Raw genomic sequence first — 11,963 nt, 5'->3', positions numbered from 1 at the left:
CCCGCCACAACGCCCGGCTATTTTTTGGTTGCAGCCATTATTGTTGTTTGGCGGGCCCGGGCTGGATCCAAACCCGCCACCTTAGATGTATGTGGCTGGCGCCTTAGCCGCTTGAGCCACAGGCACCGAGCCAGTATCTGTATTTTGAATATCTATCATGTATAAAGTACTTTGAGAAATCATAAAAATTATGACCAGCCTTCATTACTAAACATGTACTGCCTGGTAGGCATAATCCCAAGTGCTTTACATACATTTAGCTCACGTAACATGATGTTTTCCAACGCTAGACCCTTAGATATTTCAGACTTGGCAATTAGATTTCATTTTTTTATCCCCTATCTGAAATAGGCCTGAATGGTGCAATCTTCACAGATTAGGAATAGTGAATGTTGGCCGATCTTTACTCAGCAGAGTAGCATTTTTGGATTTTAGACGTGTGTATTTAGTGACTAGTTCATCTTCAGTGCCTTCTCTCAACTGGAACCTGTGGTACCAATCATATATTTGTCATTTGCTCCATGAGGTGTGTTATGGCTTCTGAGACTCACAGAGTTCCTGTGTGTGATGCTTTCCCCGCCCCCAGCATTTCATTGATAGCCATGAGAGGGGATTTCTAAATAAGTGTGTGTGTTTGAAAATTAAAACTACTAACTGCCTTTTGAAAATACAGTATTTTATATTTAATGGACTGTTCTGTTTGCTGCTAAAATTATAAAATGAGAGGCATCAAAAACTATCTTGAGCACAGCCAGAGTCATTTGACCATCATTCTTTAGTTATTATAAAAAGGTTCCCCCCCCCTTCCTTAAGGAAATTCTCTCAAGTTATCTGTCACTCTAGCAGGTTTTTTTCTTTTTTTTAAAGCATCCCTCTTCCCCCTTCTCCTACCCCACCCCCACTAATGCTTTGTTCTGGCACAAATAAGGTCGAGTTCATTTTTAGATCTACCGCCTCCTCCTCCATCTCCCAGAGAGAACCTGTAGCAAGTGTCTATGACAAATTCTATTTGGAACAGGTTCCTTTGAGATCTTAATTTTACTCTGTGCCCCCACAGGTTTCAAACAAAGCCAGCTAAGAAGGATGGAGAAAGCTCCCTCAGAAGCTACTGGTTTTATGGAAACATTTATTTTCTCAGGTTCCAAGCCAATCAAAAGCTGGGCAAGAAGATTAACAAATCACCAGTCTCTTATATTAAGAAGCTAACTCAGAGAGTTATGATTTTCCATAGTATCTCTTACTCATTTTTGTTTTGCACCATTGATACTTTTAACCCTTCCAAATGTCTTAAGTGGTTCTTGGCCCAAACAGATGTAATTTCTAGTCAGGAGCTGGGTCACAGTGCCTTACATGCCTGGTGGGTTTCAATTTTTATGTAGGCTTCTTCATGCTTTCCTTTAGCTAGTAAATATGCTTTTCTTGCTTGCAGCTAGAACAAAAGTGCAAACTGTTGTTTTCCCATGGTGAAGCTCGTATTCATAATACATACTTAGATTTCATTCCAGCAAGCCAAAGGTGCTGTTATGGGGAAGCGACAGGATTGCCCTTTTGGGGTTAGTTTTCTCTTTGACTGATCTCAGTGTAAATATACATGGTTCAGTCTTGCAGAAATGAAAAGAATAGACTAGTAAGTGAATTTTCTAAACAAAAATCAAAATTGTTGTCATGCCTCTCATTGATTCTTTTTCCTATACTATTTTCCCTTTGAATTACTTCTGAAAAAACTTTATTTAGTTGAAATCTATATTGCTCTAAGAAAAAAAAACTTTTAAACAAATTCTGATTTTTTTCCCATCGAGTATGGCTATTTTACACAGAACCAAAAAAAAAAAGACTAATTCCAAAATTCACCCAGCATATTAAGAGATATATTTAGCATTATGCTTTTCTTGGATACAGAAGCTGCCTTGATATATAATAAAAACAGAATTTTTTGCATTTATCAAGTGATGGGCTTCCACATGTTTTGATATCAAGCATAGATCTTTTGAGTTATTTCGAGTTTTTGTCTTTAAGTTATATTTGCCAGACTATTTTTTGGTCAAGACTCCTTTTGGAAAGTTGTTAAATACCTCCTTTTACATAAACTTGAATATTATTTCTAGCTCATTTTATTAACGTTAGCTTCCTTTTTTTTTTTGGAGATAGAGTCTCTATTGCCCTGGCTAGAGTGTGTGGCATCAGCCTAGATCACAGCAACCTCAGACTCCTGGGTTCAAGCAGTCCTCCTGCATCATTCAGCCTCCTAGCCTATAGCTGGGACTGTAGATATCCACCACAGTGCCCAACTAATCTTTCTTTCTTTTTTTTTTTGAGACAGAGTTTCATTTTGTTGCCCTCAGTAGAGTACCGTTGTATCACAGCTCACAGCAACCTCAAACTCTTGGGCTCAAGCAATTCTCTTGCCTCAGCTTCCCAGGTAGCTGGGACTACAGACGCTGCCACAATGCCCAGCTACTTTTAGAGACGAAGTTTCACTCTGGCTCGGGCTGGTCTTGAACTTTTGAGCTCAGGCAATCCACCTGTCTTAGCTTCCCAGAGTGCTAGGATTTCAGGTGTGAGCCACTGCACCTGGGCTTAATCTATTTTTAGTGGAGACGAGGTTTTGCTTTTGCTCAGGCTGGTCTTGAACTTTGGGCTCAAGGCATCTTCCCTCCTAGGCTCCCCAGCGTGCTTATAGGCTTGAGCCACCAAGCCTGGCCCATTAACCTTAGTTTTGATTATTTCTCCCTGGAATATCCCCTTTAAGAGCTTATCCCTATCTCTAGTTACCCAGTATTCAAATCTGCTGAAATAGTTGGATTATACTAAATTTTCAGGAATATATATATAAGGTATTTGAACTCTTGTTAACTCCTAATTCATAGAAGGTTAGTGAAAGAAGTTTGTATTTTGCATTGAGATAAAGTGAAGCTGTTAGAAGCTGGAAAACATAAAACTTTTGTTTGTGTGAATAGTATTGAAGAAAAACAAACAAACAAAAAAAGATCATTTTACATACTCCCAAGTGATTTTTCAGAGATAGTAACAAGCTGCTCTTGATGCTTTAGCAATTTCAGTAACAAATTTTTATAGTCAAAAAGGGCTGTCCCTGTTTATCAGAAACCAAAACAGCCACCTAGTAATAGAGAAACAAAACTATCTCCAGATGGAAATAGGAGGGCTACTATATATTTGTCACTTGCCAAGAAAAGGTATCTCAGGTGGAAGTTGATTCTTTCCCACTGCCCTTCATTTAACATTTACCTTATGGCTATCTCCATCCTGCTGAGCTGAGCCTAAATCAATTCCTATCAACCTTGAGTTGTGGGGTTACCTTCCTGGGATGAGGAGTTCAGAGATCTGGTGCTGCATCATAATGGGAAGAAGAATTATAAAATTAAGGGCTGAGCTCTTTAGGGGTTATGTAACTGCTAAGAACTATGGGATTGTGATGCTTCACTGCTTCCAAGAAAAGCACTTTTTTTTTTAAGCAAGCAAATATGCCATGTGTATATTTACAATTACAATGCAATTAATGGATTCATAACATATATCCTGGATGTGGTGTGTTTTCTGCCAATGCCCACTCTCTGATGGGTTGCCATTGGTGTGCTTTTTGTCCTGAGTACTTATTGTTTTGCATCTTTGTCCTTTCAACTGTAGGATTTAGACAAGAGTCAAGAAGAGATCAAAAAGCATCACGCCAGCATCAGTGAGCTGAAAAAGAACTTCATGGAGTCTGTACCAGAACCACGGCCTAGCGAATGGGATAAACGTTTATCCACTCACTCTCCCTTCCGAACTCTTAACATCAATGGGCAAATCCCCACAGGAGAAGGAGTGAGTACTTTGTCCATCATGAACGACTGTGAGAAGGAATGGAATAGATGTTTTTGTATTTTAGTATTCTGTACTTGAGAGAAAGCTTAGAGCTGAGATTTGGCTTTGATGCCTGACAAATTCATTTTGGCTTTAAGGCATTCATGATCAAACACTTATTTTTAAAGTCATATAGGCTATTCTGTCCAATTATGGGAGCCATTTAGAATTGCCAGTAGACGAGTAGGCTCTGAGAACTGTCTCTGCAGCTGCATGCTTCTGGCTAATGTGTGTTTATGAATTGACCATAAGCCAGTGGAACTTTGTTTATATTTAAACTATGCCTTCAAGGACCAGAAAGTTTACTAAATTTAGTAAGGTCAAAATTGGAAGGGATTGCCATTTTTTAAAACTTTTCTTGAACATTTACATGACTTAGGAATAGCTGGGTGATTGCTCACAACTATGTACTGAACCTAAGCCAGAGAATACAGAACACCAAATATTATAATGCTTATAGTAGGAAAACAACTGATGTTTTATTTTATCTTTATATATAACATCAAACTTTTAATACACTGTTTTTGTAAGACAGTCACAATAATAGGAGGACAGAGGTATCTTTCAAGGGCTGTTCTTTTTCTGTCACTGTTATCATTACCTGTTTTGAAAATCCTCCATATAAGTAAGTAAGTCATTTGCATTTAATGAAAATGAAATTGAGACCAGGTGTGGTGGCTCACACCTGTAATCCTAGCACTCTGGGAGGCCAAGGTGGGAGGATTGTTTGAGCTCAGGAATTCAAGGGCAGCCTGAGCAAGAGCAAGACCCTGTCTCTACAAAAAATGGAAAAATTACCCAAGCATGGTGGCATGTGCCTGTAGTCCCACCTATTTAGGAGGCTGAGGCAGGAGGAATGGTTGAGCTTAGCAGTTTAAGGTTGCAGCAAACAACAATGACACCACTGCACTCTAGCCAGGGCAACAGAGTGAGAATATTTGTGTAAATCATTGTAATGACTCAGTGAGTGAGTTTGGTGACATAAAAGTCACATAGGCTAGTAGTACTAGACTCTAATTATAGTACTAATGACATAATTGATTGAGAGGGTCTAGCTAATGAAATCCTGACTGAATGATTCTGAATAAGTCATTTATCTTGTTGGGCCTGGTTTAGTAGATGATCTTTAAGGTCCTTTCTATCTCTAAAATTCCTTTAAGTCCGGGATTTCATGAAAAAATTCCTTATTGCTGTCTAGCCTAGTTAACTCTATTTACAAACTATAACTGTTATTTACTGGTTTTCTTTTTGACTCTGTGCAAGTGATAAAAGATGATCAACTACTTTGAAAAAGTTACTTGGTACTCTCTTAGACAAGGTTGGGTAAATTTGAATCAGTCTCCATTTCCAGAAAAGATCTTATGTCTTTTAATAGAAATCCTTCAGAAATCATCTCAGGGCCAGTTTTAGGAATGGTGATGTCATTCTCTGTATTTTAAAGAAATAAACTCAACTAGACCCATGGGAGTACTTGAACAATTTTACTTCTGGGCTATTATCCCTCTAATGAATGGTGGGCTACATAAGAACTATGCTGTGAGTGACTGATTATATTGGGATGATTCCCCTGTCTGGCATATCTTTCTTTTTCTTTAATAATCAGGATAATATTTCTGTTGTCTGGGGATACTTCTTCCACCTTTGACAGCGTTGTTGTTGCATTGCAAGGCAACTGAATGTTATATAATTTGTGTATGACCAGGTGAAGAAAACCTCTGTCCTTCCTTCGGAAAGAAAGGTTGGTGGGCCAGAGGTAAAGCTGCTGTTATGACTTGTGCTTCTCAATTGGAATTTGCTCTTGTCATGGCACCAAGCAAATAATCCCCCCCAGAACTGAACAACAGCTGCTAAATAATTTTTTTCTTTTGGCTATACTAGTAAACTGATCCCCACAACCTTTTGGCCTAACTCATAACACTTCCACTACTGCAGCTTTTGCAGCTTTGAATTTGCTTATTTGGGCGCATGGCTGGTTGAAAAGCTGCATGAAGATGTAAATATGTATTCGGAGAGAAAATGAATTTAATTATGCCCTATTCTTTTTATGTTGTCTTTCTTCTCCCCCTTTATTTTCTTTTAAAAATCATCATAATTTTGCATCCTTTCTTTTTCTTTTTCGCTGACCAGTCCCCTAGCTACTTTCTCCCTGATACATATCACTTAGGGGTGTGCAAAGAACCAGTGTTGAACTTCCAAACTGATCAGAGAAGCCTAGCTCAACTGAGAGAACTTAGAGCCAAGTTTTTCCTTTCATAGATAACATCTGTCTCGACTATGGACAGCAGAGTACAGAAAACTGTAGGGAAAAACTTCTCAATTGGACAATTGGGGGGGGAATCCTTTCCTTTAAAGTGTTAAAAATATTGCTTAATGTATAATCCTCCATAATGGTCATTATCATTGTTATTTTTAATCATGATTCAGGAAGAGAGTTTGAAGTCTTGTGGGGTTTTTTTCCCTTTTTTTTTTTTTTTTGGTAGACCCAGGAGGCACATTATAAACTTTTATACTTGTTTTTCTTCTACAATCTTTAAAATGTATAAGGTTAAGATTTGTATTTCCTTAAGCAAAAGCTACTTACCATACTGAATGAACTGTTGCAGTTTTTTAAGTCTATATGAAGAGATATAGGGATTACTTTTTATATTCTGCCATTGTATTTGTAATAAAAATAACTTTTCTGATGGCAAGAAGAATGCTTCATTATTGGCATTGCCAAATTGGTGATTGGCAGTACCAAAGCATGAAAAAATGACCCCAGATTCATTTGTGAATATCTTCAAAAGAGGAATAAATAATGTAACTGAGGAAAGCTAGTGATTCCTTGAACTTTCAGGAGTCCTAGTGTTCATTCATTCAATAAATTATCTATTGATTACCTTGCTGTATTTTATAAACTTTGCTAGGATAAAGTGCAAAAAATAGAACTAAAATCGAGAGCGTACAAAAGATCTTTCCAAATCCTTTGCACATCCCCAAGTATCATTTTTGAGCATTTTTCATCTGTCATTTTGTTCATCTTATTCTGTCTTTCTTGATCTTCTACCGTGAAAGCAGACACAGGAACGTGCTCTGTTAGTACAGGATGAAGAGAAAATTAAAAGGCAAGAGAGATCTACTGAAAGAGCCTTGCCCCAGCAAGAAAATGAAGAAATTCTTCCCAAGGTTTCTATTCCAATCCCTGAGGATCACAAGTCTCTCAAAAAGTGCCACCTCTACTTTAGTACTTTTCCATCTCCTCGCATTCCTTTCATGATGTCTTTTCTCGTGGTCCTTGTATTGGCTGTTTGGTGGTTGGTCTTTCTGTGATTGGAAAACAGGGTGCTTGTCTGAAATGTCAAAACTAAAATAACCGTTGAACTTTTGTCCTTGGATTTAACTGTATTATCTCCTGTATAATGCCCTCCAATCTTGATAGTTCACTGTCCTAGGGAAGCTCTTGTGATCATTTATCTGTCAATAAAATGTTACTCTTTGTAGAGTATGTATTGTGAGATACAAAGAAGTAACAGTGGATTGCCCAAGCCAGCTTTTCTGCACCAAAGTTTAAACAAATCAGACTTAAGCATATAGGCAGGTCGGTACTTTTCCTAAAAGCATTAACTCTTTTACGCTGCATGTTCTTACTGTTAACTGTTGCTATGTCCTACTATCCAGTGTCTCACACAAACCAGGATACTCTAGAAGCATTTGATGGAATATGTTCCTAATCTTCCATAGTCAATGTGTGGCATGGGTTCTGTAGTTTAAGAAAAAAATTCAACTTGCTAATCCTTCAAAAGCCTTAATATGATAATGTTTTCATCTACAAATTCATAACCACTCCTTTTCTTAGGATATCAAACTAGTATATACAAAAGCCTTTTCTGGAAAAGGGCTTTTGGTTTCTGTGGCCTTTTTATAACTATTTCTTACCTGTGCAGGGACAGATGACTTTATCCTGCCAAATATATTGAAGAGATCTTCCAAGGTGAAATGCCATCTTTTCATAAGTAGAATGTTGATATGGTTTAAGGAAAATGGTGCTGGTGCCCTTTTGCCTCCAGCCAGGGCTGAATTTCCCAGACTGCTTTACCTGTCTTTAAATGTCCTAAAATGCAGATTTATTCAAGATCTGTAGAAAAACAAACTCGTCTCTGAATTAAAATACTGTGTTACTTCTTTATGGCTTAGTACTTATATTGCTAGAAGCAATATGCAGCTATTATGATAAGCTTAAAATATACTTCGATATACTTTGTTTTCTTGATACACTGCAGACTTGTTTGTTCTTGTGCTTATGTTGAAATCAATTGTTTTTAATCAATGGCCTTGTGAGCTAAAGTTCTATTGTGACAAGTATGTGTCCTCTGTTTGCATGTTGATTTGTAAGACTTACCTGAAGTAAATACGAGTACTCTCTCTTTTCTGAACACAATGTGGATGCCTAACCTGTCATTTTTTACTTCAATATTAATGAAACTCTGCATGTAGCTTGCTTTTTATGGTACTTGAATGGCATTTGGTTAATGTCTCCAACATTTGTTCTGAAATCTGGGTTTTATAGGGTTATCAAACTGAGATGACCAATTTAGTTTTACTTTTCAATGCTTTTGAGTTGATAAACAGGACTTTTTGTTTTTGAGAAGACTTCTTAAAGCAAAAAAAAAAAAAAAAAGAGAGAGAGAGAGAGACAGAGACCAGTATTGTTCTATTGTCTCTGGAGACATTTTTTTCTGAAAATTGCTACTCTGTTATTATAGCTTTCCTCCAAAAATGGGAAAAGAAGCAAGGACTGGGTTACATTTAAAAGTCGGGTGACCTAGGCTGGGTGTGGTGGCTCACGTCTGTAATCCTAGCACTCTGGGAGGCCCAGACAGGTGGATTACTTGACCTCAAGAGTTTGAGACCAGCCTGAGCAAAAAGCAAGACCCCATCTCTACTAAAATAGAAAAACTGAGGCAAGAGGATTGCTTGAGCCCAGGAATTGGAGTTTGCTGTGAGCTAAGACACTACGGCACTCTACCCAGGGTGGCATATGGAGAATCTGTCAAAAAAAAAAAAAATCCAGTGTGTATATATAGCTTTTGTGTTACAGGCTTTATCTATTCATAACAAATATTTTGTAAATAAGCATATTTATTGACTCTCTTATAATAAGAAGAGAGACCTCAAATCAACCTGAAATATTGCAAAGCTGTGATCAGAAGTATTCCCTCTTTATCTATGAAATAGAGATACAAGAGCTTTCCTTAATGAAACAGCAAATGCTTGAATGTGAGCTATTTATTTATTTTTTACAAAAAGAAATAACTGGGCAGTGCCTATGGTTCAGTGAGTAGAGCGCCGGCCCCATATACCAAGGGTGGCGGTTTCAAACCTGGCCCTGGCCAAACTGCAACAAAAAATAGCTGGGCGTTGTGGCGGGCGCCTGTAGTCCCAGCTACTTGGGAGGCTGAGGCAAGAAAATCACCTAAGCCCAAGAGCTGGAGGTCGCTGTGAGCTGTGACGCCACAGCACTTTACTGAGGGTGACAAAGTGAGACTCTGTCTCTAAAAAAAAAAAAGAAAGAAAGAAATAACTAATGAAACTATCATTGCTTAGATTATTTTAAATCCTTTTTTTACAGATTAAAAAAGGAAATAATCTTAAATTTTATTTATGCTTTTGTAACAGATTGTATTTTCTGAATTTCTGGTTTTCATCCTTGTATGTAGCTTTTTATTATTATAAATTTCAATTTTGCTTCTCTCTGAATAGAATTATTCTAAATCCAAAAGTTTGGTAAGCCAGTGATAATTTTCAGGTGCAGCAAGAGTCTTCAGAGATCCTTACAGATGGCCAAAGGAGAGGCTATTTTTCTGTCAATGGGTAAGAATGGTTGAGAGGAGAAGGACCAAGCCTGGTACTGGACAAAGCTCAGGCTCAAAAGATACCCATCATTGTTACCAGGGGAAATATATTGGACATTCCAGCTTTATATAACTTAAAGTTAATGCTGCTGATGTTTGTAACATAAAGCTGTAAATAGTTTTCATTTCCTTCCCTTACCTCATTCCATCCTCAGTACTAGAGTCAGATCCAAGTAGGTATTTGCTTTACTGTGGTTCAACTTCTTAATAGTGATTGATAAGTAAAAAATAAGTTAGACTAACGGTATCAATATTGCCTTGGTTTTGCCACTATTCATTTCTAAGGTGGCTCCAAGAAGTTCACTTAAATATTTGGTGCCCAAATTTCCACCTAGTATTGTGGAGACAAACCTACCTCACGAGAATGAATCTTTAACATATTCCAGGAATGAGAGGCTCTGACTGTTGTTTATTTCTTAATCTTTTACTGGGCCAGAGGCAGTGGCTTACGCTTGTAATCCCTAGCACTCTGGGAGGCTCAAGTGGGTAGATTGCTTAAGCTCAGGAGTTGGAGACCAGTCTGAAGAAAGTTAGATCCCATCTCTACTAAACATAGAAAATCTGGGCTCGTCATCTGTGGCTCAAGCGGCTAAGGCGCCAATCACACACACGTGAGCTGGCGGGTTCAAATCCAGCCCGGGCCTGCCAAACAACAATCTTACAATGATGGCTGCAACCAAAAAATAGCCAGGCATTATGGCGGGCGCCTGTAGTCCCAGCTACTTGAGAGGCTAAGGCAGGAGATTCGCTTGAGCTCAGGAATTGGAGGTTGCTGTGAGCTGTGAGTGCCACAGCACTCTACCCAGGGTGACAGCTTGAGGCTCTATCTCAAAAAAAAAAAAAAGAAAAAGAAAATCTGAGGCGAGAGGATCTCTTGAGCCAAAGAATTTGAGGTTGCTGTGAACTATGATGCCATGGCACTTTACCCAGGGTGACAGTTTGAGACTCTGTCTCAAAAAAAAAAAAAAATCTTGATCTCTTGGGGGACTAGGAAGGTGGATATTGAAAAACAAACACATATTAACTGCTTAGAATTTTTTATTTGAAAGTAAGCAATTAAATAGCTATGTTTATTTTCATATACTCCTTCTTGATATTTGAGTAGGCATTTAAAACTAATAAAATTGGGGTGGTGCCTGTAGTTCAGTGCTTAGGGCGCTGGCCACATGCACCGAGGCTGATGGATTTGAACCCAGCCTGGCCTGATCCAGTGCAGGCCAGCTAAAACAACAATGACAACTGCAACAAAAATAGCCAGGTGTTGTGACGGGTGCCTGTAGTTCCCAGCTGCTTGAGAGGGTCAGGCAAGAGAATCACTTGAGCCCAGGAATTTGAGGTTGCTATGAGCTGTGATGTCATAGCACTTACCCAGGGTGACAGCTTGAGACTGTCTTAAAAAAAAAAAACAAAAAACACTACTAAAGTTGGCTGGATGTGGTGGATCATGCCTGCTGTAATCCTAGCACCCTGGGGGCCAAGGTGGGTGGCTTACTTGAGCTTACCAGTTCAAGACCAGCCTGAGCAAAAGCGAGATGCCCTCCCCTCTCCCGTCTCTACTAAAAATAGAAAAACTGAGACAAGAGGGTCACTTGAGCCCGAGTTTGAGGTTGCTGTGAACTATGATGCCATGACAGCTTGAGACTCTGTCCCCCCCCAAAATACTAAAGTTAAACGTGTCTTTCCAAATGCATCCTACTCTTAATAAATTAAATGTTATTAAAATGGCTTGCTTCAAGTGAATCATACTAGAAATTAAACCAAGCACCTACATTTTGGACCTTTTAACTATATTCTTATATGCTAATAACACTTGGAATGTGAAGGAAATTCAGTTTGCAGGGTTAATTTTACTACTTATTTACATATGAGAGGAGAAGTTATTGACTCTGTTGATTAAGAATAGACTGGACGGGCAGTGCCTATGGCTCAAAAGGGTAGGGGCACCGGTCCCATATGTCAGAGGTGGTGGTTCAAACCCAGCCCTGGCCAAAAACTGCAAAAAACAAAAAAAAAGAATAAACTGGAGATTATCCTAGAACTTACTATATTTCTTTCTACTAAATATTATTATAAATTCTAGTCTTGGCTCGGCGCCTGTGGCTCAAGTGGCTAAGGCGCCAGCCACGTATACCTAGGGTGGCGGGTTCGAATCCCCAGCCCGGGCCGCCAAACAATGATGGCTGCAACCAAAGAATGGCCGGGCGTTGTGGC

At 38.7% G+C, this 11,963-nt stretch overlaps 1 protein-coding gene across 10 annotated transcripts in view; it reads left to right on the top strand.

Moving 5' to 3' along the window:
• The window catches only part of EPB41 (erythrocyte membrane protein band 4.1), a 226,289-nt gene that overhangs the window by 179,168 nt on the left and 35,158 nt on the right, over window positions 1-11,963 (top strand). For 5 of the 10 annotated variants that reach the window (XM_023507451.1, XM_023507446.1, XM_023507445.1 and 2 more), the window contains 2 exons: window positions 3,646-3,822; window positions 5,564-5,599. In XM_023507451.1, coding sequence (XP_023363219.1) covers window positions 3,646-3,822; window positions 5,564-5,599 — 213 coding nt within the window. Of the gene's footprint in view, window positions 1-3,645; window positions 3,823-5,563; window positions 5,615-11,963 lie in introns of all 10 variants that reach the window. The other 5 variants (XM_023507447.1, XM_023507452.1, XM_023507450.1 and 2 more) reach the window with 2 other exon arrangements.

The sequence above is a fragment of the Otolemur garnettii genome, unplaced genomic scaffold, assembly GCF_000181295.1.
Source record: "Otolemur garnettii isolate 467f Iridium unplaced genomic scaffold, OtoGar3 scaffold00184, whole genome shotgun sequence".
NCBI lineage: Eukaryota > Metazoa > Chordata > Mammalia > Primates > Galagidae > Otolemur > Otolemur garnettii.
Note: the sequence above shows the minus strand (reverse complement) of the source record. Positions and strands in the feature narration are given on the sequence as shown.